Below are 26,290 nucleotides of genomic sequence, written 5' to 3' on the forward strand. Positions count from 1 at the left end.
AAAAGCTTTTAGTACTGTTGCCCTCATACATTATAAGACAGCTTTAAGTACGTTTGGTGTTTATTTGTAGACAGTACGTCCAACGCTGTTCATATTTCAAGACTGCTGTCATTAAATGATTTCCCCAGCAATAACATCGGTAGCAGGATAGCTATGTGTCTGAGCTTTTTGTTGCCCGCAAAACAGCAGTATACAGTCTTATATGGGGAGTGTTTTGTCTTAATTAAATGGTGCTGGCTGTGGACAAGTGTTAAGAGTCTTTTTGACAACTGAAAATTTTAGTTTACTAGATACTAAATCAACTTGTGTATCTCCCTGTAAAGCCAGACGCAGATGGATGAGAATACTTAAATGGAAGCAAAATAATAAAGGCTGTGTGATGCTGTACTTTGCACAAGTTTTAGTAGCTGGCGTGATCTGATATTTATTAAGTCGAGGTAAATCACAACTGCATAAATTCTTTCCTTAGAAACATGTAATTTTTTTATTTACCTTTTCAACATTCTTGACTAAATCCATTACTACCTTTTATTTAGAATGTAACAGGAATGAATTATTTTTTCTGGTAAGCGTTTGAGTGGAACTCGTCACTATACATCAACTTCATTGATTATGAAAAGGCACTGGTTTACATGACTATAATTCAAATATTATTTGATCAAGATCTATGTGATAATAATTACTGGTTCAATGTAAAAATACTTCATTACACAAGGTATAGAGGGATTATAAATTTTAAGGATCGATCATGCACAGACTAAATTGCAACACTACGGATCATCTTCGAACAATCAGTTGAGTGGAACTCATCACTATACATCAACTTCATTGATTATGAAAAGGCATTTGACAGTGTAAATAGGAAGACGTTATGGAAACTTCTTCGACACTACAGAGTTCCTGAGAAGATTGTCATTATTATCCGGAACTCATACGACGGACTACAGTGCAAGGTCATTCATGGAGGACAGCTGACAGATGCATTCCAAGTAAGGACCGGAGTCAGACAAGGCTGTTTACTCTCTCCCTTCCTCTTTCTTTTGGTGGTTGACTGGATCATGAAGACCTCGACATCTGGGGGAAAACACGGCATACAATGGACAGCTCAGAATCAATTAGACGATTTGGACTTCGTATATGACCTAGCCCTCCTATCGCATACACACGAACAGATGCAGATAAAGACAGCCAGTGTGGCAGCAGTCTCTGCATCAGTAGGTCTCAGCATACACAAAGGGAAAACCAAGGTCTTCAAATTCAAAGCGGAAAACAGCAATCCAATCACACTTGATGGCGAAACTCTGGAAGGTGTAGAGTCCTTCATTTACCTGGGAAACATCATCGACGAACAAGGGGGCTCAGATGCAGATGTAAAGGCAAGGATTGGCAAAGCAAGGGCCGCATTCCAACACTTGAAGAACACATGGAACTCAAAACAACTTTCAACCAATATCAAAATCACAATCTTCAATACCAACGTCAAGGCAGTTCTATTGTACGGAGCTGAAACTTGGAGAACTACAACAATCATCATCAAGAAGATACAAGTATTTATAAATGGTTGTCGACTCAAGATACTCAACATCCATTGATCGGATATCACCAGCAACAGCCTTCTGTGAGAGATAACGAACCGGCTTCTAGCTGAAGAGGAAATTAGGAAAGGACGATGGCAATGGGTAGGACATACATTACGCAAATCATCAAACTTCATCACGAGGTAAGTCCTAATTTGGAGTCCTGAAGAGAAGCGGAAAAGCGGAAGATCAAAGAACACATTACGTCGGAAAATAGAATGAGATATGAAAAGGATGAATAACAACTGGAATGAGCTGGAAAGGATTGCCGAAGACAGGGTTGGATGGAGAATTCTGTTAAGCGGCCTATGCTCCTTCACGACGAGTAACAGGTATTAGTAAGTAATATCAACTAATATTTAGAATTAGTAAACATCCGATCTTTAATATAAAAGTAACAGGAATGAGCCGTCATAGATCTGACAAAGTCATTCATCTTTATAACTATGGCCCTATGAAACTTTATGGGAGACCCAAGTAACAGCATATCGGACGTCCACTTTAGTCTCACAACCACTTCCAGTGTTTTGTAGTTACTTCTTATACCCTGTCGTTTGAAAAGAAACAACTACTGCAGCTTCACTTTACCAATGCTACAATGTAATTTGGAACCTGGTGTAAATATTTGTTTCGCATTCCATTGTTAATTAAAGTTCGTGAATAAATTTATAGACTTGATGCTATTTGGTTTCATCTAGTTAATCGTTGTAAAAAACTGGTGAAATGCAAGCCTGTCAGTACCTAGTTGATATGTAGTAATTTCAAGCTAAGACAGTTGACTCAGTTACACATCCCAACAGTCCCTGCCTGTTATCTTAGTTTGTGATTGAAATATCATATGATAAGCAAGCAACGGGAAACCCCTAAGTCCGGGCCTTCTTATAACCTATTTCGGCCGACATGATGTGTTGCAGTAGTACGTTGATGGGTACGCGTTTAAGCCATAGTTGTTTATTGGGATGCCGTCGGATTTCCAATCAATACCTGAGTTACACTGACGGGTCACTAAGTGTCGTGTGGGTACGCGCTCGTCAAAACACAACTACAGGCCCATTCAATGTCTTCACCCCCTTATACGAAATATAGCAAGAAACTCTGTATTTAGTGAATACAAGACTTTTATTTAATAATAATAATAATAATAATAATAATTTATTCTCAAATAACAGTTTGTTACATGAGGCATACCAGTTTACAGGCAAGATCAAACTGATACAAACGATACAATATCCACTGTAGTAAATTACATAGCTGGGTTGATGATCTATAAGACATGAATGTAGATGGTTTAAACCAGTACTACAGCTGGCGCGCTTCATGAAAGTTGCGTTGCGAATGTGCAACTGGTTATCAAGGTTAGGTCCATTGAAGGTGGGAGCTTCTAAATGTCGCAACCTTATGTCCCTTTGGAATGTCTAAGGCTTTGAGGATGGTGCAGGATAAAATCTTTCGTTCCTTATCACAAGGGGGCTGAAAGAGGGAGCAAGTAAAAGAAAACACGAGGGGCAGAGTAGCCAATATTCATGAAGGAATGTTTAAGGTATGGTTACCCACTTTAATTTTCTTTTATTAAGGTATTTGTTAAGAAAGAGCATTTTAATAGGTTAAAGAAAATAAGTGTTAACAAGGTGTGAGTGGACATACAACTGACAAATGGAGGCGATTCGGGAAGGAGCTGAGAGTATGGGATTATGTGTGATTATAAAATAAAATATAGTGCTAGAAACAGTATTGTGATATACAATTGGCTGTCTTCCTTTTATTATCGAAGCTATTAGAGCCCCTTTCGTTTTTTTTTGTATTATTTTTTTTCAGGTATTATAGGGTCTTGAGTAGGCTTCGTATATTAGCGAATTGTCTAGTTTGCTTGTAATAGGATTTCTGGGTAGGAAGTGAAACCGATTCAACTTTCGTAACACGATTTAAAGAGGTATTTTGCGTGATAAATCAGCATCAATACCATAAGTTCGTGACATCCCACTAAACCATAAGGAGCCGTAATTAAACAAAATGTATTAACAAAAACTGGCAACGCAGCAGACGCACATGACGAGATTTGTGTTCATTGATTATCTGAAATAGAGATTACGAGTATTAGCCTAATAGATGCATTTATAAATACTTAGATTTTGGTTTCTGAAGAACCAGTGGACTTGCCATGTTCGGAAACTGTAGACAGACGCCTCATGCATATTAATTCATCAACTTGATCTATCAATTGCCTTAGTGTGTCCTGCACCGTCGTCTGTCCGAAAAGTGTACTGAGTGTGTGGATTTTACTGCGTAGAGTGCGATAAAGTCTGTTCGTTTCATTATAATCGGGAGACGGAATAGCTGGTATGTTTCCATCTACATCTCGGACAGCCTGTCAAGTCCATCTGCAACAGAGCTTCAAAACTAAATTAACTACTTCATGATACAAAGATGAACATAACATACCTGTGAACTCTGGCATTTGTAGATGAGCAAAAACCATGTGCTTACATGGAAATCGACAGATTTTAAATAAACTGCAGGTGCAAGTGCCGTTGCTTATATCCGCTACCGGACATTGATGACCGTCTACGAAGAACACAGAGGGTGACTGGCTATTATTGATGTACATCAGTCTCCGTTTTTATAGTCTTTAAGGACTATAAAGCCGGCATAGGTGGTTGGCTTGCTTAGTAGAGGCAGTAAGCAATCTTTAGCTATGTATCTGCTTTTGTGACTACAGTGTAAGCTTGATTGTAGTGACCTACGTTTGTCTAATTGCCTCTGCCATGTAAATGTTTTCCATATACATTTACTCAACGCATCTCGGTTAGACAACTTTTTCTTCAGTTGTCTGTGCGCACTTTCAACCCGGTTGTTCGTGTTGTTACCCAACGTAACGACATTGCTATTGAAAGCTGCGGCCCAAGTTTCTTTCCCACTCATCCAGTTCTTGTTTAAGTAGGCTGCGATGCGTCTGCTGCGTACACTGATTATGCGACTTGTCTCATTAAACTTAGTCACTGTTTGTTCACGCACCAGTTGACATAAGTACTGCTTGGTTATTGGATTGCGGGTCTTCTTACATATAGCTCTACACATGTGAAAAGAGCATAGAGCTATGTGAGCAGTACGGTGCGTTAATTCAACAGCGGATATGATGGACCTTGCACAATCCATCACAAACGTTTCCGTTTGACTGGTCCCGTTCATGATCTTTTTAAAATGATCCAGTATCCATACTACATCAACCTTCTTCTCTTCCTCGGTCCAAGCAAACATAGCTGGGACTCCATGCTCGCAGTTATCTGTACAAACCAACTGGAAAGGTCTATAACTAAAGACAATTAGTACGTAGAAAAATTTTACTTACTTACTCCCCCCTGTATGTTGAATCCAAACACACAACTTCAGGGAACCGTTTGTACGTTACAATTTGCTCGTGTGTGCTAAATGCTATCTTTGTGACCTGGTTAGCCACACCCCCATAAGAAACGAACAATTTTCCGTTGTTCCGTAAGGTTGCAATTACATCGTTTAAACTTCCACAACCTAAAAAACCGTAGATATATGGGATAAGCTTACGTTCGACAAATTTATATTTTAAACTATTGACATAATGCACTGTTATTGTCTTTTCGTAATTTTCTTCTGCATACTTAACAATAGATTCAGCACTACTTCCAGTCTTAACCATCGGTAGAACAGCCTTCAACTGATCTTCACTTAGTTTTCTGAACCAAGGATCATTTTTCAAGCACTTTTCATCACAAGGATGGTTATGTATCATCCTCGACGATGATATGACGAACTGGTTCACAGCATACCGTAAACGAAACATGGCCTTGCAACCACCAAACTTTGATCTATGAAAATTGAAAACAATAATAATGATCATTTACCCTTTTACTCTCTGAACATAGCCCTCCGGCTTCTTTTTATGTCCAAAAGAACATACATGCACTACATACTCATAGCGAATTTCCGGCTTTTCTATGTTCAGCCTGCTGTCACGTACAACATAATGAGTCCAAGTCATCTATTACTTTTTAGATGGTGTATTATCAGTAACAAACCTTTTGAAACAGATCGATAGCTTCTCTGAAATGGTCACAGCTTGTCAGGTGCCTGGGTCTCATGAGCATTTTGGAGACATCACTGGTATCCACAGCCACTGGACACTCAGTATTAGTCTGACTGGTTGATGGAGTAGCGTGATCCGTAATACTGCAGAAAAGAACAAATCTTTCATTCTGCCTGCTAACAATAAATAACAGTTAGGAACGAATATGGGGCCAGTTACGGTTACATGAAGCAGCAACAATTATTTTAGCTAAAGAAAACTAACTTCCGTTCTCCATATCTAAAAAGCAATGCTCAAAATATAACGGATTAAGATTTTATGACATAAGAAAAACGAGCTTGCCTGCCAGTTAGGAACGATTATGCCGACATTTCGAGTTCCATATAGCCGCAACACTTATTTAAGCTAACGCAACTAACCTTGGCTTCAGATATCTGAAAAAAAGAACTCAGAACAAAACGCATTAACATTTTATAACACAAGATTAGCCAGATTGCCTGAAGAAATACATTGGCTTGAGTAGAAGCAGCAAAAAACCCAGAAAAAAATCGCTGATTCGAAATAAATTTCACACCAAAATATAGAACATTACACTAACTGAGGCATTTTAGCACACCGAAACATTAAATTACATAGCTACACAAAAGAAATAGCTGAAAGAAGCGCAGAACGAAGAAAGCCGACCGCCATTGCTTACAAAGATGGGAGATATAATAATTCCCGCCTCATTCTGATTGGTTGCTAAACTGAAAGGCACATTTACGAAATTGAGTTGCGTTTAATTGCAGCCGAGTACCATACCACCATGTCAGTTCGTTACGTATATCTGTTGACTGACGTCCAGTAAAGTCATACATAACCAAACTCGTGGAATTTGTGGCTTAGCTCACTCGGGAGCTTAAGCGTATACAGTTGAGCTGAGAGCTGCTATTTCTCCCGAGATCTGAATGATTGCACCGTAGACAAATTCAGTTGCAATTTGTTCATCACATATTTCTGATGGACAAGACATTTTGCATAGGATCAATAGTGGCTCACCAACTTACTCTTGCGCTTTTATTTTATTTCTTCGTCTAAGAAAAACGATCATAAAGTAAACTCTTTTGATTTTCCTAAGTGCACTAAGGATTCAAGATAGCTTGCCCTCCATGTCAGGGCGAACCAGTCTAGATAATTGTCAGACAGTGAAGTAATTCTAATAAAACCACGCAGCAACATTGTTTTAGTCCAACTACACTGAATGACGAAAACATGATTCTCAAAATCGACAAAACCTCTATATCAACATGCGTATTATTTGCAATGGATTCATCTAGACCTGGTCACTGTTAGCTGTGACGCAATTCAATATTTTCGGACTTTTCAATATGTGGTTTGTTTATGAACATGAAATCTACTGATAATAGTTGAATGATAACAATATCTTTGACCTAATCAGAAAATCTTCATTGGCTACTCTGACAAATCCAAAGTCATATTTTAGACCTATGAACAAACCAAACTAGGAGAAACTCATGAATTTTGTCCATAATGCCTCGAATGTCACTAGTTGACACTTACTGAAGTAATAATTTGCTATTAGATATAAATATGAGAGGCAGGACTTATACTTAGTAGAAATTCTTTAAACTATAGTTTTGTTTTTAAACTCGTGCAGATGTTGAAATTGTTCGAAGACGAATGTCTGTTGAACTTATATGCATGAGACTTTTATCAGTGTAATACACTCACCTCTGTAATTTTATTATTAGTTTCCATTTACTAGAACTCAACTAGAACAGTGTTACATGGTCTTAAGTCAAAGTCGCAATTCTCAATAACCTACTATCTTTTCACAATCGTACCTGTTGTCTAGGGCTCTCGTGGTTTCATAACACAGTGAATGGACAGACATCTTGCCACGCAGATGATTCATTTGAAGAACATGGTAACAGAGCTGTACGAATTGTCATCTAACTCATTCACACCACATCTCCATTGTATTGGTAAATCTGTTCATGCTCGTCTTTCGTGGTCAAGGCACACAGTGATAAACTTTTCAGGGTAAAGACACATTTTTATTGATCTACTATTTCCATAGGACGCAGTACTATTTAAGTGAACTGAAGAGATTAATATTTTTTGCACCACTTCACCTATATGTTATTTCCATCGAACGAATTGTCCAGTTGATAGCTCTGATGTGGTTTGATAAAATCATTCGTATTAGCCAACGACATACTTCTTTTTGCAATTCCCACTGCTATTTACGCTACGCACCTTAATTGCTGACCGTTCCTTTTTCACGTGAACATTTGAAGATTGTGGGACTCTCATCAATTTAGCTTCAAAATCAAAGAAATTCAAACCTACGAATTTATCAAACCACCAAATGGAAGCTTTTCTCCATTCATGTTTCCATGTTGATGGATCCTATATTTATGTCAGCCTAGAAGAAAACCTAACGTTTATTAGCTTTTCCCCATTTAGTTTGAGCAGCGATTACTCTCGAAAACTTTTGACCTTCACTTCGCGACATCCTCGTGCAGTTGCTCAGTTTTCTACTTTCGACTCCTACACGATTTACGTAGCTAAAATTTCTTACACAATTTATCACTACTTATTCCTTGGTTTCTTTATGATTGGTCAGTTTTATTTATGAACTCATCAGATTTCTGAAATGAAGGGATCCGAAGATATTTCTGATAGACTATCCATATGTCGGGAAGCGTTTGGTCTGAGCTGGTTATCAGTTGCATGGAGTGCGTATGTTAGTTCCTGTATGATTAAGATGCGACTAATTGAGTGGGCTTAAAGAGCTGTTGAGAACAATATGTTGAAGATGCCACGGAAAATCAGGGTTTTATAATGTTTTAGTTCATGAAATATTTCCACTTCAAAAATACCGACTCAGGTAAACCAGAAATCAGGATGATTGCATTTAAAGATACATTTGGAAATTGCCAATGTGTTGAGGAATGTTTTATTTAATCTACTTAGTTGTCGCAAGAGATATGTAGCACGGCGAATCCACTCATGATGTGGTGCCTATTTATGTCCAAGAGCCTTCAGTTAGTGTATGTTCAGTGTAATTAGCAAGGTCAGAATAAATGTTGCAGATCTACAGAATTATCACCTCGCCTCCGTGAGGTAGTGCTGGTCCCACGACGTGATCAACCGGACGTTTGAACCCAAAGAGGCTTGCTGCTGGCAGATACTTCTGACAACTTGCTGTGTCCAGGCGTATTTGGTTTGATAACCCTATTATAGGAAGTTATTTGGTATAACAAAGTAGTAGAAATAAGTACGCTGGAAATCATGGTCCATCGTACATTCTGTCAATCCTTCACATTTAGAAGTGTAAGTCAATGTACGTATGCACTAGTACTTGTTTAAGGAAGCGGTATATACGCGTATAAATACTGAGAAACAGTGAGAAAGTTTAGGTATTGAAAATTCCTTTGGATTTATATACAAATAAATAATATGAACATATATGTATATAAGGGGGTGAAACTTTTAACTATTTATGAAATCTTATCTTCAGTTCGTCAGCTTGTGAGTTGTAGGCGGTCGTTTGGAATTATATGATTTCTAGGAACGTGGTAAGGCAACGAAAAAGTTTAGAATTGATCTAGCCTCTATGATTCATAGCAACACTTAAAGGGCAGTCAAACTTTGACACTCATCTTTCAGCGAAGTCACGGGCCTCTGTTACTGCAGCAATAACAACAATAATAATCTTTTCTCCAATAACGGTTTTTTACATGAGGCATGCCAGTTTACAGACAAGGTCAATGTCCTTGATGTAGACTGCTTCTAGCGATCTTGGTAAGCGGTCCCTACGTGTTAAGAGGTAAGAGTTTTAATTTAAATTCAGTAGTAGTCCTGCCAGACCAAGATGAACATGTTCGAAACGCGCGTCAGGATTTGCGGACGAGCCTGAGGGACATACTTTGTGTTTAAGTACCTTAGATTTCAGACATCTTATACCAGAATGTACACATTCCCTCACATTTTTCTTTACAACAGGCCAGCCAAATCTTCCTGCTATGAGCTTGATGACTGTTAAAACACCTGGATGAGATGTTTTGTTCAACGTATCAAAGACTTTGCCCTGTTACTATTACGGCGCAATTCGACGATTCGCGCTAACATCTATTCGATTCATTGTTTCAGGATTGTTGAAGATAACTCGTACTGAAGACCAGCGTCTTTTTAAGCTGGGTGATATTAAAAAGGTCTATTCTTTGGTAATTGTTCAGAGAAATCATACGAGACAGGGTTGTTGTGACTTTATGTCCGGCTTTTTGTCACGTGATTTATCCACCAACCAAAGTAAGACTTGTACAATCTTCGCACTGTGCCAAACCAATGACGTTCGACTGGTATGGGCATCCTAGCGTCCTTATTGGTCCTGTGTCCGCCAAGCCCGCCCACTTGAGTCCAGAACACCAATGCCAGCTTCCACTATGAGAATCGAATCGAATCATTCCAGACATACTGGGTTTATATATCAAACAAACATACCGCAACGCACCATAAAATAGGAAATAACATTTGTACACAATAAAGCCAAAAAGTGACCGCGAACATGAGAGGCAGTAGTCAGTAAACTGAACATAGCTTAAGAACAGTAACTCGTACAACAATAAATTATAGGTCAAAGTGAAGCTTATAATAAAAGGAATATAAATATACATAATCTAATTATTGAATAGTTATACCATAAGAATATATAGATAATATTAGTCAATTAATATGTCTCAGAAGTTATTGGTGATTTAATCTTCGCTCGGCCATAACAAGGGGTGTGCAACTAAATTGTTTACTCCAGAAACACACTGCATAAACCGAGAGGTGAAGTCCAGTTGTCGAAACTGCAGAGGATTATTTGTTTAAAGATGGGCTAAGAAAAATATGAGAGGTTGGTAAACAGAATGAGGTCTCGTTATTCTACATGGTGCTGAAAGTGTCGCGCAGCACGTTACACAACTGGGAGTTCGTTGCCGAGGGTGCTATCCCTCACTTCAGCGTCTTGCAACCGTCCCATGAAGAATGACAAAGGTTGATGGGTGTTGTGTACTCATTGCTTTAAGATTCTTCCGATTATCAAGTCGTATACGTCTACGGCAATACCAATGGATGCTTTGATATCCTAGTATGAGAGTACGGTTACTTTTGCGACAATTCCTCTGAATGTCGAAAACGATTTTCACGCGCTAATCAATGTTTTTTGCGATTTCGTGGAGTTGGTCTGTTGTGCCTCATAGGGGACGCTCAACTCAATCCGAATCGGATTAGAAAACTTATCCGCTAAACGTTCTTTATTAATTGACTATGGTTGCTTCTGGGAAATACAGAATTGTCGTCTTTTGCTTCACTAACCGCGAATGCCTTGAGTGTTAATAACGTGCACGAGAAAGTCCAGGAGGTTAGCTTTGATCGGACGTTTCTAAGTACTTACTGTAGTGCCACGTTACTGGACCATTCGGAAACAAGGCTCGGATGCATGAGATTCTCAAGCACCCTCAATGAGTCATAAGTATATGTGTGCATGAGGTTGAGACTTCTGAGTGTCACAGATGAATCTCTTAAACGTTTGTGCAGCATTTCTTGAACCGTAATTTATGCATGAAAATTTGTGGAGTCTAAAGGTAGTCATGATAGCGGTTCTAAAAATCTCGTCTACATTCATAGGGATTCGGTTATATGCTTTAATGAGATTGATTTTCGGAAAAATAGTTTTGTCTTTTAAGTTTTCCGGCATACGAGCCTTTTCGATTAAAATATTCTCAAGACACCCAAAGAAGAAGTTGATAGTTGTTCAGTAGAGAAGATAGGTTTAGCTAGTATGCAAGTGTATCATAATATGTCACTTTTTAGGCTTTTTAGTCACAATAGCATTTGAGTTCCATGACAGGGTGGTAATTGTAGTGGTGAGAATGATTTTCTGAATACATTCATCTAGAAGTATGTTCATTAAAAATAACACGGACAAAATTGTTGTCGAATGCTAATGGAAACATTTACTTTTCGGAACCATCTACAGTTATCGTTATTTCTTGATCGCCACACGATTTCATAATATAAACGTCATCAGTCAAGTACAGACTCGAAATCACTCAAGACCAGAGGCATATGTGAACGTATTTAAGCTTATAATATAAGCGCACAATTTTTCATGGATTTACAATTCTACGCAAACGCTGTGGTTGAATTACAGAGTACCCACTGAAACTGAGTAATTTGGAGCACCTGTTTGGTTGATATAAATGCACAAAAAATTATATTTATTTAGTTTTATTAAGTTGAAAAAGGCAAGAATTCAGTAGTTAAGAGTTTTTGATTTGATATGACGAATTCATTCAATGGTGACTTCTTTGTTTACTTCATTTACCGAGTATATCTACTACCGTCAATTCAAAGGACTTACTGAATGTTGTTAATTACACAAGTTGTTTGCAAACAATCATCGAAAACCTTATTGGGATAAAGGTGACTCATTAGTTTTTCCCTGTCGCAAACATATTTTATTCTGTGCTAACTGCATAAGACTTTATTTCTTTGGAAAATATTTCTTGAGAACAAAATAAATATTTGTTTTAGAGTCTTTATGACTTAATCAAAATACTTTATCACTGTTCTGTATATCAGATGATAAAATTTTATTTTCGTCTTTGTAAATCCAGATTTGAAACACATTGCTGTTAGATTTTATGGACTGCAAAACGTAAAACGAAGAATGCTGTTTATTTATTGCACTATGTTCACCTGTTGCAACATCGTGTCTATTTGCATACGTAACTTAACGTTTTAGTTGAAAATGTGCATATATATGCTACCTTATCATCATACATTGCATTGGGTCTGTTGCAAGTGTATAGTACTCACTGAAATATATGCAGATAAGCATAAAACCGTGGTTAGAATATTAGGTGATTTACTCAGGAAATAAATGTGTTGTGCATAAACTGATGATGGTAAAACCAGCTGTAACTTTTCATAGGGGTTGTTAACACTGAATATACTTTATCATGTGGATAACTGAAGTCATCAAGATATTATTTAGTAACCCATCAAAATCAAACTCAGCGCAAATAAACAGATTCATTTATTTTGAGTTAATGTTATTAAGGAACGTTCAGAAATGGATTTCAAGTAATGTCAGAACGAAGCCACTTGAGTGGATCTAAGTATAAAACCTGGATGTCAAATGAAATGAGGCTTATTAGAACTCACAGTATTTTTATTCAAGTTACTCGAGCCAATTACGCGAAATAAATAGGACCCATATCCTTTCACTTTGACAAAAATACATCTATCTAGTAAACGATAACACATTAAATTGTGTATTTGCGCAACACATTCAGACCGTGAATTCCAAGGATATTTAAATGCGCTTTCTTTGGTTGATAGCAATTATTAGAGGTCATTTCTGTTCCTTATTCGTAAATCGACATGGATACTTTAGACTGACACTACATTCTGTGACATATCAGGGATAAATATTCATTTTTTAGATTTTGACGTAATCCTATTTGTATTAGTCGGCGTTTGAACTGCATACTGGGAGCGAAAAATGCTATCATGTCTAATACAATATCATTAAGTAAACACATAACAGCTTTAGCTTTTGTATATATATATATATATATATATATATATATATATATATATGGGTGAAGCAATCACCAGTTTTAGTTATGATGAGGAATTTGTAAATGATTGGGTGGAAGGTAGAAGATATATCTGAAACTCATTTCTAAGGTGCGATTTCGTATAAGTTTTGCATTTTTTAAAAACATTCTTACTTCTAAGAATATATGTGTAACGTCGAGATATGGTTTGAAGGAAGTATTAACTCATATCGTTCTTTGTTATCTATGAAACATAAAACATAAAAGTTCTAAAAGTGTAAAAAGTGTAAAAATTAAGTTTTCAAACGCAAACGCGCTTTTGCTACATCTTTTAGCCGAACAAGATCATTTTATCGTTAGAGGATGCCAACTGGTAGCAATCATTTTTGAGATAAAATATGCATTTTAAAAAGTCAAAAACAATTATTCCTTTGTTTGAACTCCTAATTTTTTAAGATTCAAAATACTCTTTGAACTTATAACGTTAAAGTATACACAAAGAATAAATCAGCACAAGGTTTCTGACCTCAGTACTAAAGTAACAATATATTTTTTCAATGTCATACACAAACTATCGAGTATCCATTGGTTGACAGTTATATCATCTCTGTTAGAACTCAGCTTTCGAGTTCGAAACTAAGCTAATTGAACAGCAAAACCACTAATTCATAAATAACATCAACGTTAAATATGTTTTATCTATGCTTTACATGGATGTTTTTTCCAGTCAAGTTTATAATCATAACACAAAGTCGTGATGAAAGACAAATAACGATGATTTTCTCTTTCCATTCAGTGAACTTTATTTTTGTATCAAACATACATTTTTCTATAGTATGAATTATTTTTAGTCATTTGTTGTTTTTTTCCTCGAGGCTTTTAATTGAAACCTTGTTTTAACACATCATTTGTGATTGTGTAAAAATAAGCTTATCAAGCAAACAAAAATGCTTCAGTTTATGAATGAGGGCCACAAATATACCTGACTAAAAATATACAACTGAAAAAGGAGCTTTTCTGAAACGACTGTTCATAGGAAAACCACATGTAACTGTACTCACTTGTGTATAGCTTTGTTAGATTTTTGTAACTCTCAGTCCATTTAAAAAGCGTTTATCAAAATGTTCTGAATTCTCACTTGACTTCTGAGTAACTGCTGCGGGTATTTATGCACAAATAATCATCACCAGCCCCGTCAGTCAATTTGTCACATCCCTAAATTATTTATCTTTATTATCATTAGAACAAACGGTGATCTATGTATCTGCACACGGAAGATCTATGTCAATAAATGGGATTAGGCAATAAATTTATCAGACCGTATTTTGCCTGTTACGTAAGCGGTTTGGTAAATATGGTGAATTAATAATTTTACTGATGAAAACTGTGAACTCTCAAAGAACTTGTGAAATTCTGTGGGTATAATGTATGATGAAAAATACTTTCCAAGTGGATCAGAGGTTTCAGAGAGAGTCGCAGAAACTGTAAGTTAGATCAAGGTTTAAACGACTACTGACCTCCTCTATTGATATTAAAATCGAACGTGGACATAAATTTGTAATTTCTGATCGTTGATTCACCACCCGGACAATTTCTACAAAGCTTAACTTGGAGAATATCCTTGTTAGCATGATTTCAGAAAATTTGTCAAATATGAGGAAACTGTAAAGCTGTCAATTTGAGTACCGTCGAGGATGTGTCAAACGGTGGATGTAGGAAGAATGCATTTCAATCTATAAAGCATTTTGAAAGAAATAATATTAGTGCGTCCGACATCTTGTAAAATAAAATTTTCACCACCTCAGTTCACACATTTGCTTTACAAACTAAATGTGAGTTCTATGAATAGTCAAATGTACATCAGTACGTTTGGCCTAACTGACATTTTGGATTATTTGTTCTCAATGAACCAAAACAATTAGAAAAGGCTTTTGAACTTATAAGTAAAGTATAAGCTTTGATTTTAAGTGAGTGTTGGTTATGTGATTCTAGAGAACGTAAACTTGAGTTATTTGGATGATTACTGCTATATCGTCAATAATATGGCAATATGAATTAGTGTAGTGCTGACCAATTATACCAAACTGTGTTGTGGTTAAAATACTATTTTTTCGGCCAGCCATATGAAATCTAATGCGCGCCTTATACAATTATAAGGTTATTGGTCATTCATTATTTTAAGTCTCAAAGATTACTTTAAACAAATATCTAACGTTATCGGAATTCATATCGCAATATACATCAGGAATTTTCAACATAACTGTTTCACTTATCTTACTAAAGGGTCTATAAATATTTAAACGACTTTAAAACATGCACTGCTTGTTCATTACCTTTAGATGAATTTTAAAAAAAGTGAAAATATGGTATGTTAAATTTTGGTAGCAATACGATACTATTATCTATCAATATATAAGCAAATGGTATTTTTAGGCGAAAATGTTGTTTGTTGAATTGATGTGAAATTTTCATCTAAATATTGTAATGTAGTAGAAAATATGGAAAGACCAGTCCCATGATAGCTAAAGCGGTTGACTTACAATTAATAAATTTCATGTTCAACTCCCACACTCACCTAGTTTAGTTTGTGGAGTTGGGCAGTATTAGGAATTTTCATACTTAGACATTGGCATAAAGTTATTTATACAATGCAGTACTGGTAGATGAGATACATCAAGTGGAATTAAATTGATATCTTTTATATATATTTTATATGCGTAACAAAATTATTCAGATGAAAACTAATTAAATTCACAAGTAATTTTATCAAATATTCAAGTCACATACATATTTTTTAATTGTATATTTATTTCCCAGGTTGTAATCCATTTTTAGTTTGTAAATGCATGCGTCATTAGCTTCTATCGGCAGGGCTTGTACAATCCAAGAAGATGAAGATCCGCCGGCTACATCTTTGGAGAGTTCATTCGACATGCAACAAGTTGATTACATTGAACAAAGCTTAAGATCATGTACGTCTTCAGTGGATGAGTTAGTCACACTCGCATTATCATTATGCCATTCGATTAAAATACTACCAAATTTTAATAAGATCGTTTTACAAGAACATCCTTGTGGAATCAAACAGAGTGATTCGGTAAGGCCATTTATTCGTCTTTATGCTTACTCAATACATTTTATTATTAATTACGTAAGAAATAATGCGTGTCTCAGTTACAGTGGATGAAAGTTTCCCGTACATCTGATCAACGTTGACTTTTTATCAGAAATTACATTCGCTTAAGTCAAAAACTCAAAAACTGAGATATTTTACACTATAAACCCTAAGTTTATCATACATTTTTAATGCTTATGTCAGTTCATGCACAACTACTGAAAATCATTAACTCAAGGTGTTCAGTTCAGACAGTGAATGGTATCAGATGGGAAATCACGAAAAATCATGGAACACAAATAAACCACTTTTTTCTACTGTGAAGCTTTTTGACAGTTTGTACGTACGAGCTTGAGAGTGATCAATCCAAGGACATTTGAATTCCAAAACGACCGAAAACCGACCAGTCAGTCATAATGAACGTGGAGGTTCGGAAGAACAAAGACACCTTCAGATTACTAGGTCGAGATTCAATAGTAAACACTTCAAAATCCTGTTAAGTTGCAATAATACGTAACGGTCATTTACATCTTAGTTTTTGCGAAAATTACTGTGACTCAGTTTAATCTATTCACACAGAAAAACATTTGGTTATGGAAACACATTCTGTGTCTAAATGTTTTAACTATGGAAAATGGAAATTTCGGAACAAAAATTGATTTTAAAATCGCTAACAAAGTTTAAAAACTGACAAGCCAAAATATTTCAAATGAGGAGGAAAATTTCCAATTATAACAATTTCGGTATTTAGGAATCAATATTTTAAACTCGAGTTTGTGAAGATTTTTAACTATGGAATCCGGGTAGTTTTAATAAATCGTTTACAAGCGTCTTCGGTGATTTTTACTTAAGGGTGCGACACTTCATTTTATTATAGACTGCCACAAGTAAAATTATTGATAAACAGGACTTCACAACTTCTGAAACGTCCTTATCTTGTTTCGAGATTATTTTGTTTCTTCACGCATAACTAGCATATAGCTTAGGTAAAAAACTTCAAATTTCTTAATTTAACAAGAGATACATTATTTTTCAAACATTTCAAATTATGCTTGTAAGAAATGATTAAACATGTTGTACGGCCTAAATATATGTGAAGTTCTGATTAATGAAACTGCCTGTAATCTAACACACCTAACATATTTGTATAAACATAGTCGTCGGTGATTTTTGGCCCTGTCAATTGTGAATACATGAGAATTTATTTACGTAGAGCTAAATACAAACAGTCAATAACATCTCGCTTGACTTACAAGTTGTAAGTGTGAAGCAAACTAAAAAACCTTTGAGCATAGAAACTCATTGAAGTTGTTCACCACTGCGTTTTCACTTTGTGGTATATTTATTAAGATATCTCAAAATGTAGATTGACGAGAACTTAGTGCGCTTGTACATTTTGTGCTTATAACTCCATATCGTATCAATGATAGGTTTTTCACTTAATTCAGTTTTGTATTTTAACTTCTATTACAGATACTTAATACAGATAAATATGACAACAATAAAAACCAACCATCATCAGCATTGGATGAACATATCAACTCATCAACAATTAACGACCCCATTATATGTGTACATACTTCTTCCAATACTTCCAGAAGTAAAGCAGATGATTTAAACCACTTAACTTATTTGCATCGTTTCTATTTAAAACTATTGAACGTTGTACATCTCGATACACTGAACAATACTGTAAAAGAGTTAAGTTTAGGTTTGCTTGCATTACTGGCTCATTCAGAAACTGTTCTCATTAAAGAAACCAATCTATTAGACTGTATTTTATCAAAATTTTCTATATCAAGCAATAATATTTATTCTTTTCAAGCTCTTTATGAGAAAAATTCTTGTAATATATTAAATGATTATCATGAGTTTTTATTAACTACATTATTACATTTTAATGATGAAAGTGGAGATGATGATATTGATGATAATAGTAATGACACACCTATTACCGGTTATACAACAACACATTATGATTATTCCTCACAATTAGGTGAACTTAGAATTTTGTGCGAAAGTTTAAGACAATGTTGGACACAGATGAAACGTTTAGCTAATGAACAACGAAATATGCAATATCGTTTAAATCAAATTAATGCTTCAAATAACTGTGATACAATTTTAACAAAAATCTTTTTAGATGCATATAGAATTAATTCCATGTACAGTAAATTACTAACATTAGCTATTATTAATTCTGCTCAATATTTAATCTATTCTGGTGTATCATTATTAGGTTATATGGAATTATCACGTTTTACACATGATGAACTATGGGAAATGACACGTGGTATTGAAGAGTTAAATATTTTACGAGGGCATTTACATAATACATTTCAAATATATCGTAACACACATTTGTATAAATTAATATGTAACGACGAAAATATATTTCATTCTGCTCAAATTTTATCACCAACTACCGATACTACTAGTATTAGTAGTACTTTTAAACCATTATCACAACTTATTTCATATAACTTATTAAATGATCCTGTTGATGTTGTATTTTCGATATCTGTTGGATGTTTATTTTCACTCTTCGCTAAACAACGTTCCTTGCGTCTTGCTCATCTAATCTATTTACACATATATAAGTTTCCAAAACTGTTCTTTAGTGAACCTGATAACAATCATACTACTATCGATTATAATCATAATTTATCAAACAAAAATTTATTACAACAAGAATTTCAGAAATTCATTCAAGATAATCACGGTTTGTTAGCTTCAGACTATCTTCGAAATGAATATGAATTTATATCAAATTTCTTAGATATACTATCTCAATCAACTGATCTATTATATCAAGTACAGAAATTACAACTTGTGTATACATCAGCTGCCGCTACAGCACAAATAAGACAAGTCGAAGCCGAACAACGATTAAAAACTTTTAGTAACACCAATAATTTGGATCCCTGTTCTATCTCCTCTCCTACCTCCTTGCCGTCTTCATCTATATCACATGCTGTAAGTGTTGAAGGTAAACATGGTGTGTTAGTGCGTGCTACTTCAACAAATCATCCAAATATGACAGAGACAAAAGAGATAGTTTCTAAAACACCTCGAAAAACAGATATTCATCATAGAACTAACATTTTACCTAACTATATTTCACGTTATCAGGATGCGTTGCATCGTTCTAGCACATTAGATCGATATGTGGCCACTGGATCAGCTGTTTCACCTTATTCATCAATCAGTAATCATACACTTGGTACTGATTTTACTAAATTACGATCGGATAATCAAACAAAATCAGACGATCATAATTACAAAAAAGACAAGAATGATTCTACTATTTATACTGCAACTGAAAGTAGTAGTATCACTAGTGATAAGGAAAAGGAACAAAGTAAACATAGAGTTAATTCTAAAAAAGGTGTACAGTGGAGTGATCATCGTGAAGTTAGTACACGACATCAAATTATAGGTCGGTATTTGGAGATGACATGGAAGTATTCAGAGAATACGCTAACAAGCTTATTCCTATCCACATCGAGCACGATTATTAAACAGAGGAACGGTAACAGTAATAATATAACTGTAAATGAACCTAAATTGTGCAAATCTACTTTAACTATGCCATCAGTGGAACTTTTAAGATTGGGAAATAATATTTGTCAATTGACGATCACATCAGGTAATTTTCAAATGATTTTGGTTAATCAATTACTTTTACTACTATTATTACTACTACTAATTTTCTGTTATTCGTAACCATATAGAACCTTAGATAAGATTTAATAGTGAACTAATATTTCATTACTATTATGTAATAATTTCTTTAATTCACCTAAAATCATTCTTGTGGATTCGTTTCAACAAACACGTTCTTCATACTGACTGACAGAAAATAGAAATTATGTGCGGTTGTTGGCAGTAATATGTCCTGATAAATCACTAAATCTGAAGTAGTGTCATTATAACAAATAAATCAATATTTGCTTAACTTGGTTTAATCAAAATTGACCAGATAATAAGGAGTTCAATAATGTTGGATTTGAAACAGTTCTCCATCAAAGGCATTTAAAGATGGTTGATCAGTGTTACGAATCGATCCCAGTTAGAAATGTCAGCCTTTACTTACCTAGACAGTGGTTTAGAGGTTAAGCGCTTATTGCGAGACTTGAAGATCCTGGGTTGGATTCTTGGTGAGGTTGCTAATACCCAGAGCTGAGGAGTCTTGTCCAAGGACTAAACAACTGTCTGGTAATTCCTAGTTTTCAACACTTTTCTGGCCAAGACCATTATGTGATAAAAAATTGAACAAAGGTTTATTAGTCATTTTGATTTTGAGTACAGCTTCCTTTCATAACACGACACCATGTCATACGCCGATTGCCTGTCCGCTTTTTCCAACCCGTCCCAGAGTTGGCAAATAATGCACGATGTGGAACTCGCTAAGACGACATTCGTAGGACATGTTCAAGCCACCGAGGTCAGTGTCTCAAGATAGTGACACCAATTGACTTGTCGTCGCTGTGCCCGAACACGCGATGACGAACCTTTGAATTACAAACATGGCGTTGCCACTGGATGTCAGGACTCCTTCAGAGACAACGATGATCAAACAAAGAGTCGTCTAACATCAACTTGGAGAGGCCAGGTTTCACAAGCATAGAGCACAACTGCTCGCGTGGTAGATCCGACCTTTTACAGCCAGACTAACATAACGAAAGCGCCAAAGATAGCCCAGATTGGTACAAGCCGTACAGAATTCGGCCGGAAAACTAGAAATGCTTAGAGGCTGTTACGGATTTGATTGAATATCAGCTGTTTTAATGAAAACATCATTTTTTAGGATTAGTTAGCTAAATAAACAAAGATTTATATTTTATACATTCAGTAGTGGTTCACTTTTGCAATGCATATTCATGTTTCGTTTCATCTAATAAGTTTTAGGCATTTAGTTACTATGATTAATCTGTAACACTAAGTTTCTTAAAGTTGAGTCTGTAAACTGATACATGCTTTCTCAGTTAAATATCTAATGTTAATTATCTAAAGAATTCTTCAAATTTATCGATAATGACAATAGTATTAAAGAGGAAATGTTATAAACGATTATTACATTCTTCAACCATTTAGTAATGAAAACGATTGTCTGTATATTCTTTCTTCATTCATTTTCATGTATCAAGTTGTGTGAAGTAGTATTGTATTAATAAAGTTGATTAATTTCTGTCCTACACTTAGTAACCTAATAATTACTTTTAAGTACATTAAAAAACAATAAATTCACGGTTTTATCACTTATACATTTAGACAAAATTGAAGTCATGTAACTTTTTATTACAGAATAGACATACTTCACGTTTAACACAAAACAATCAACACTACAACCTGTGAACAAAAATTGTTTTATTTTTTAAGATTTATTTAAGAGAATATATCTCCGAACTAAGCTTAGATACGCATAAAAAACTTTAATTCCACTGAATGTAATCTATTAAATTTTGTTAATTTAGGTAGTTTTATCGAGGTTTTATATAAGTTAAAAATAACTTTCTATGCAAACTAATATTAAGCGGTTAATCACTGAAATACAGAATAATGTGGACAACTGTTTTTATTGTAGATTCGGATACCTTATTGCTTTCAAAATTATTTATTAACTTTTCATCTGTCAGTTAACTTTAAGATACAGGTTATTTTCTTTTATATTGACTTAAAATAAACGCTTTCAAGGAGGAAATATAGTTTAATAGAAGGCATTTAAATTTAACATCTTAATTTAGATATTACGTTTTAACTCAGTAATTAACTTTAAGTAATTATTTCTCTTGTAAGATGGTTTTATTACAGATTAATATACAAAATCTATTTAATTAGACAAGTATTTTCATGTGCTAAGGGCACAGTAGAATATTTTTTTCGTACAGATTAGATGAATCATCTGTTAACTATGAGAATGCAACTAAAAATGCGAAACAAAAGTAAACAATAACACTTTCCTGTTAACTAAAGCAAACACGGGTTTTGATATATTTGGATTGAGTGTAAGAGTTGAATTTGGAACACTCGTTTTGTCCTGTTTGTGACTCTTCTAATGGACGTATCTTAATCCTACTACTAGTAGTAGGGATCCAAAAATATTGAAATTTGCAACAGAAAGGTTATATTAAGTCGGGCAACATATGCGACATATATACCAAAAAAATGACCAATAAGTAACCTTGAATATTAGTGACAGGATAAGATGTACCATTCAAATTTAATCAGCGTTAATAATGTGATGGAAATTTTCCAAGAGTCAAAACTAAACGACTTCATTGTCTCACGTTTTCAGCCTTTTCCAAATTAATTGAAACTTTATCGAACAACATGTAATTATTTGACTGAAATGTTTTTTTCAAGACAGTGAATTTCACTTTAATATATCCTGGTTATATTACACGTGTTAATTCTTAGAGAAACTAGCGGTTTGATGATTCGAGACAGTATTAAGATATTGTTAATCGATTAAACATAGAAAACACTAACGTAGTGAATGTTTAACTTTCCTTTTCAAAAATGTTTTTTAAAGAAAACTGTATTTCGATTTTAAGTGATGAATCACTTACTGTAGATTGTTTATTTCCCAGAAATTTTCATACGTGTCTGTATTTCTATAAGCGTTTTTTGTTTTGTTTTTTTGTGACGGAGAGTGATATGGATGTTAGATAGACAGTTGAGTATTGGTAAAATAAGCGAATGCATATTACATTTAGTTTTAATTTTCAAAATCTTGCAACAGAATGATTTAAGATAGGCAAACAAGGGAATAATCAAAAAGGTATTTCTGATCACAGTCCACCTGAATATATCTTGTAGTTTAAAGAATGACGTAATTGAATGAAACATCAAAGAATTATGAATAAAGAAGTTCTAATTTAGCGCTAAAAAAGTCGAATTGTTGAAATATCTGGTTGTTTATTTACAATTGAATATGTGTAAATTAAATTATCTCGGAAACAGATTGGGTTGGTAGAATACAATATTTTGTTGGATTAAAATAAGTCGAGCTACCAATCTTGCTATATGAATACGCAACTCGGTAATTGGTAGATGTAGCACATAAATTTAAATATCTCGGATACTTTTCCTAAAGATCCTTATGATCTAGGTTCACAAGTAGGTAAAGACAGAGACTTCAGTGCCAATGCGTATTCACATATTTAGGTCCCGTTAATAGTTTATTGTTCTTAATAGATATTATTTACTACTATTGGTACATTTTCCTCAGTTGTAGAAAGTTCTTTGACTGGATGCTTTTAAACTCATGTATAAACATGAACAGTAATATAATCCCTCATTTAACCACTTGATCAACTTTGTACATTCATCAACTCTCCCATTTAATTCCAAACTGCAGTAACATAAATATGTTTAATATAATCCACAATTCACCTTTCTTCTCCTTTCAATAAGTATCATTTCAATTTTACAGCTACTAGGGTGTCATATTATAGGGATATTAGGCTGGATAATAATTCAACTTCTGTAAAATGTGAACTTTTGGACTGTATCAAGTGATTCAACAATGAGTGTTACTTTTTTATAAATTTGCGTGGTCTGAACTTAGTGCCATAATCATATATCTTTTTATTATAATTATAAGAAGTATCTTTGGGCCAAACCTCGGGATTTTCGACAGCTTGTTCTGTCGAAAATGAATTTGACTGGCTAATTTTACCGTTTGTGCTGTCATTGTTTGCACATTTATTTTGATTGTCACTCACCTTGACCTAATTCTTGGTTAAAAGTTCATTTGTGATAGTAATTTCAAATTCAGACTAAAGCCAGAAGCTCAATTCTATCTACTAAATTTCAGAATATAAGAAAGAATCATCATTGACCGACCGTTCAATATAGAAAGTCGTGCGGAAATCAGTTAGCTATGTACAGGTTGTTTTTCTTAGGCGGATATAAAGATTACTAAAAATGATCTTAATAACTCATTCATTGTTTAAAAATTATTGTACTTTGTAATACACAGTCTTTGTTTCAAAGGGACAAATAACTTATCATGGAATGGCAAAAAAATTAAACTTTTATCCAAATTACGTTATATAACACCATACAGTAATGCTTCAAATGGAAGTCATTTGTTAACTCACATATCTTTTTCAGCAAACGTACTTATCAAGTCTCCGAATTTCAGTTTTATTTGTAAATTTAATTAGTAACTGTTTACCGTAGAAATCAATCAATCTGAACTGGGTTATATAGTTCATTATTACCTAATACGACGATGTTAAAATTTACGTAAATTTTATTTTGTGATAATTCTCACAAGACATGATTATAATTTCAAATCTCAAGTAAATAACTGCACACTTGTACAGAATGTATATCTAGTATGCCTTACTTTTGAAATATTTCCCTAGCTCATATAATCCTATTATGAGAATACATTATCCATATCTTTGATTATAGTCTTGAATTCATGCTGATTAGTATTTAGATAACGAAAAAAGAAATAGTTATTGTTTAATTTATTTGTTTTTTAATTCATTTATCTATTTTTCTAAATTACTACTTATTTCAGTCAGTAACATAAAAACATCATAATTTTAAATTGTACGAGAAAAAGAGAAAAACATTAGTTAATTGATTTCAGCATTAACCCAATGATTTTCATCATTAAACTAACATAATATTCACGGTAATATGAAGTATAGAAGAGAAGTAGAAAGTAGGTTAATGAAAATAGTTCAATATTTTCTTGTTTATTTTAGGCAAAGAATTTTTCATTCAATAAATATGTATATAATCTTTTAACAAGGTTAGTATTATTATCACGTGTTATTCTTGCTATTGTTATTATGATCATCATCGTGACTATTTTCTTTGTAATTATTTCCGCTAATTTTCACTGTTATTATCCTCAATTTAATCTGTTCTAAGTGAAGTATTCTTTTTATAAAAAAAATCGGATTGATTCTGTAATTTTGCACATTATTGGTTATTAATTGTCATCGTGATCAAATCAAAGTGTTTATTAGAATAATCTTAATATTTTTTGTTAAAGTTCAGTTACAACTTGAAAGAGGTATGCAATATTTCTTTTATATATTACCACGTCTGAATTAACTACTTTTATAATTCCGGTGTTCATCTTGTTGTGGTAATGAGGTATGGCAACTTGGACCAATGCATATATGTGCCTGGTCCTACGTTGTAGCTAACTGACTAACTGGTAATGTTTTTTGTATAAACTAAATTTAAATCTCCTCTTTTTTCGATTTTAAGGATTACGGTTGTTCAGTCTCTTTAGGCATATGTTCATACTGTACGAATTATCTAACCTGTACTGTAAAGACATAAGAATTGTTAAGCAAGATTGACTTAAGCATAAACAATATATGCTGCAGAATAACGTGAATTCATTTTGTTTTGCAGTTTCTTGTCAGCTGCTAACATCCTAAACATAATAGTGTTAATATTTAAAAATCAGCTTAGATACCTATATCATAATATCGAAAATTCATGTTATTCTGCTACGTTTATTGTTCTTGCTTAATTAAGCTTAATAATAGGGAAAAGTTTACGGAATTTGATGATTTCTGACCACTGAATCAATAATACGCGTTTTGTCCGATTTGAAACTAGTCAGCTGAATGTTGATATTTATGGAAATGTACTCTCAAAATTTGTTTTCATTAGTGTGAAATTTACCAACATAACTTTAGGACCCTTTAGAATGTTGTTGAATCTACAATGAATTCGATTATATAGACTCATCTGTTACTTACCGGTAAACAGCTGTGTTACGGTCTTTATGGTCAATTGTATGAATTATTGAGAATTCTCGATCAGTGTTTTAACTCATCTGATAATACATATATTGTGTTCTCTATTCGTTTATTCGTAAACTGAAGTCATTAATGAGAACTTCTTGATACGTAACTTGTTTTATTCTTAGGGTATG

At 34.2% G+C, this 26,290-nt stretch overlaps 2 protein-coding genes across 2 annotated transcripts in view; one reads left to right on the forward strand and one right to left on the reverse strand.

The window, feature by feature from the left end:
- Positions 1-4,181: 4,181 nt before the first annotated feature.
- Positions 4,182-11,699, reverse strand: ZSWIM3_5 (Zinc finger, SWIM-type containing 3; the record flags this gene model as incomplete). Its single annotated transcript, XM_035732939.2, has 7 exons — positions 4,182-4,887; positions 4,928-5,416; positions 5,453-5,589; positions 5,627-5,807; positions 7,856-8,046; positions 9,948-10,116; positions 11,647-11,699. 7 exons carry the CDS (start codon positions 11,697-11,699, stop codon positions 4,182-4,184), a joined length of 1,926 nt encoding a protein of 641 aa, XP_035589925.2.
- A 214-nt stretch (positions 11,700-11,913) lies between these two features.
- MS3_00007857 (uncharacterized protein) overlaps positions 11,914-26,290 on the forward strand; it is a 73,946-nt gene continuing 59,569 nt past the window's right edge. Inside the window, exons 1-3 of the mRNA XM_051216205.1 lie at positions 11,914-12,111; positions 16,071-16,350; positions 17,842-20,017. Of these exons, the coding sequence (XP_051066771.1) occupies positions 16,096-16,350; positions 17,842-20,017 (2,431 nt within the window). The 5' untranslated portion in view covers positions 11,914-12,111; positions 16,071-16,095. The remainder of the gene's footprint in view (positions 12,112-16,070; positions 16,351-17,841; positions 20,018-26,290) is intronic.

Source organism: Schistosoma haematobium, chromosome 4 (assembly GCF_000699445.3).
Source record: "Schistosoma haematobium chromosome 4, whole genome shotgun sequence".
Lineage (NCBI taxonomy): Eukaryota > Metazoa > Platyhelminthes > Trematoda > Strigeidida > Schistosomatidae > Schistosoma > Schistosoma haematobium.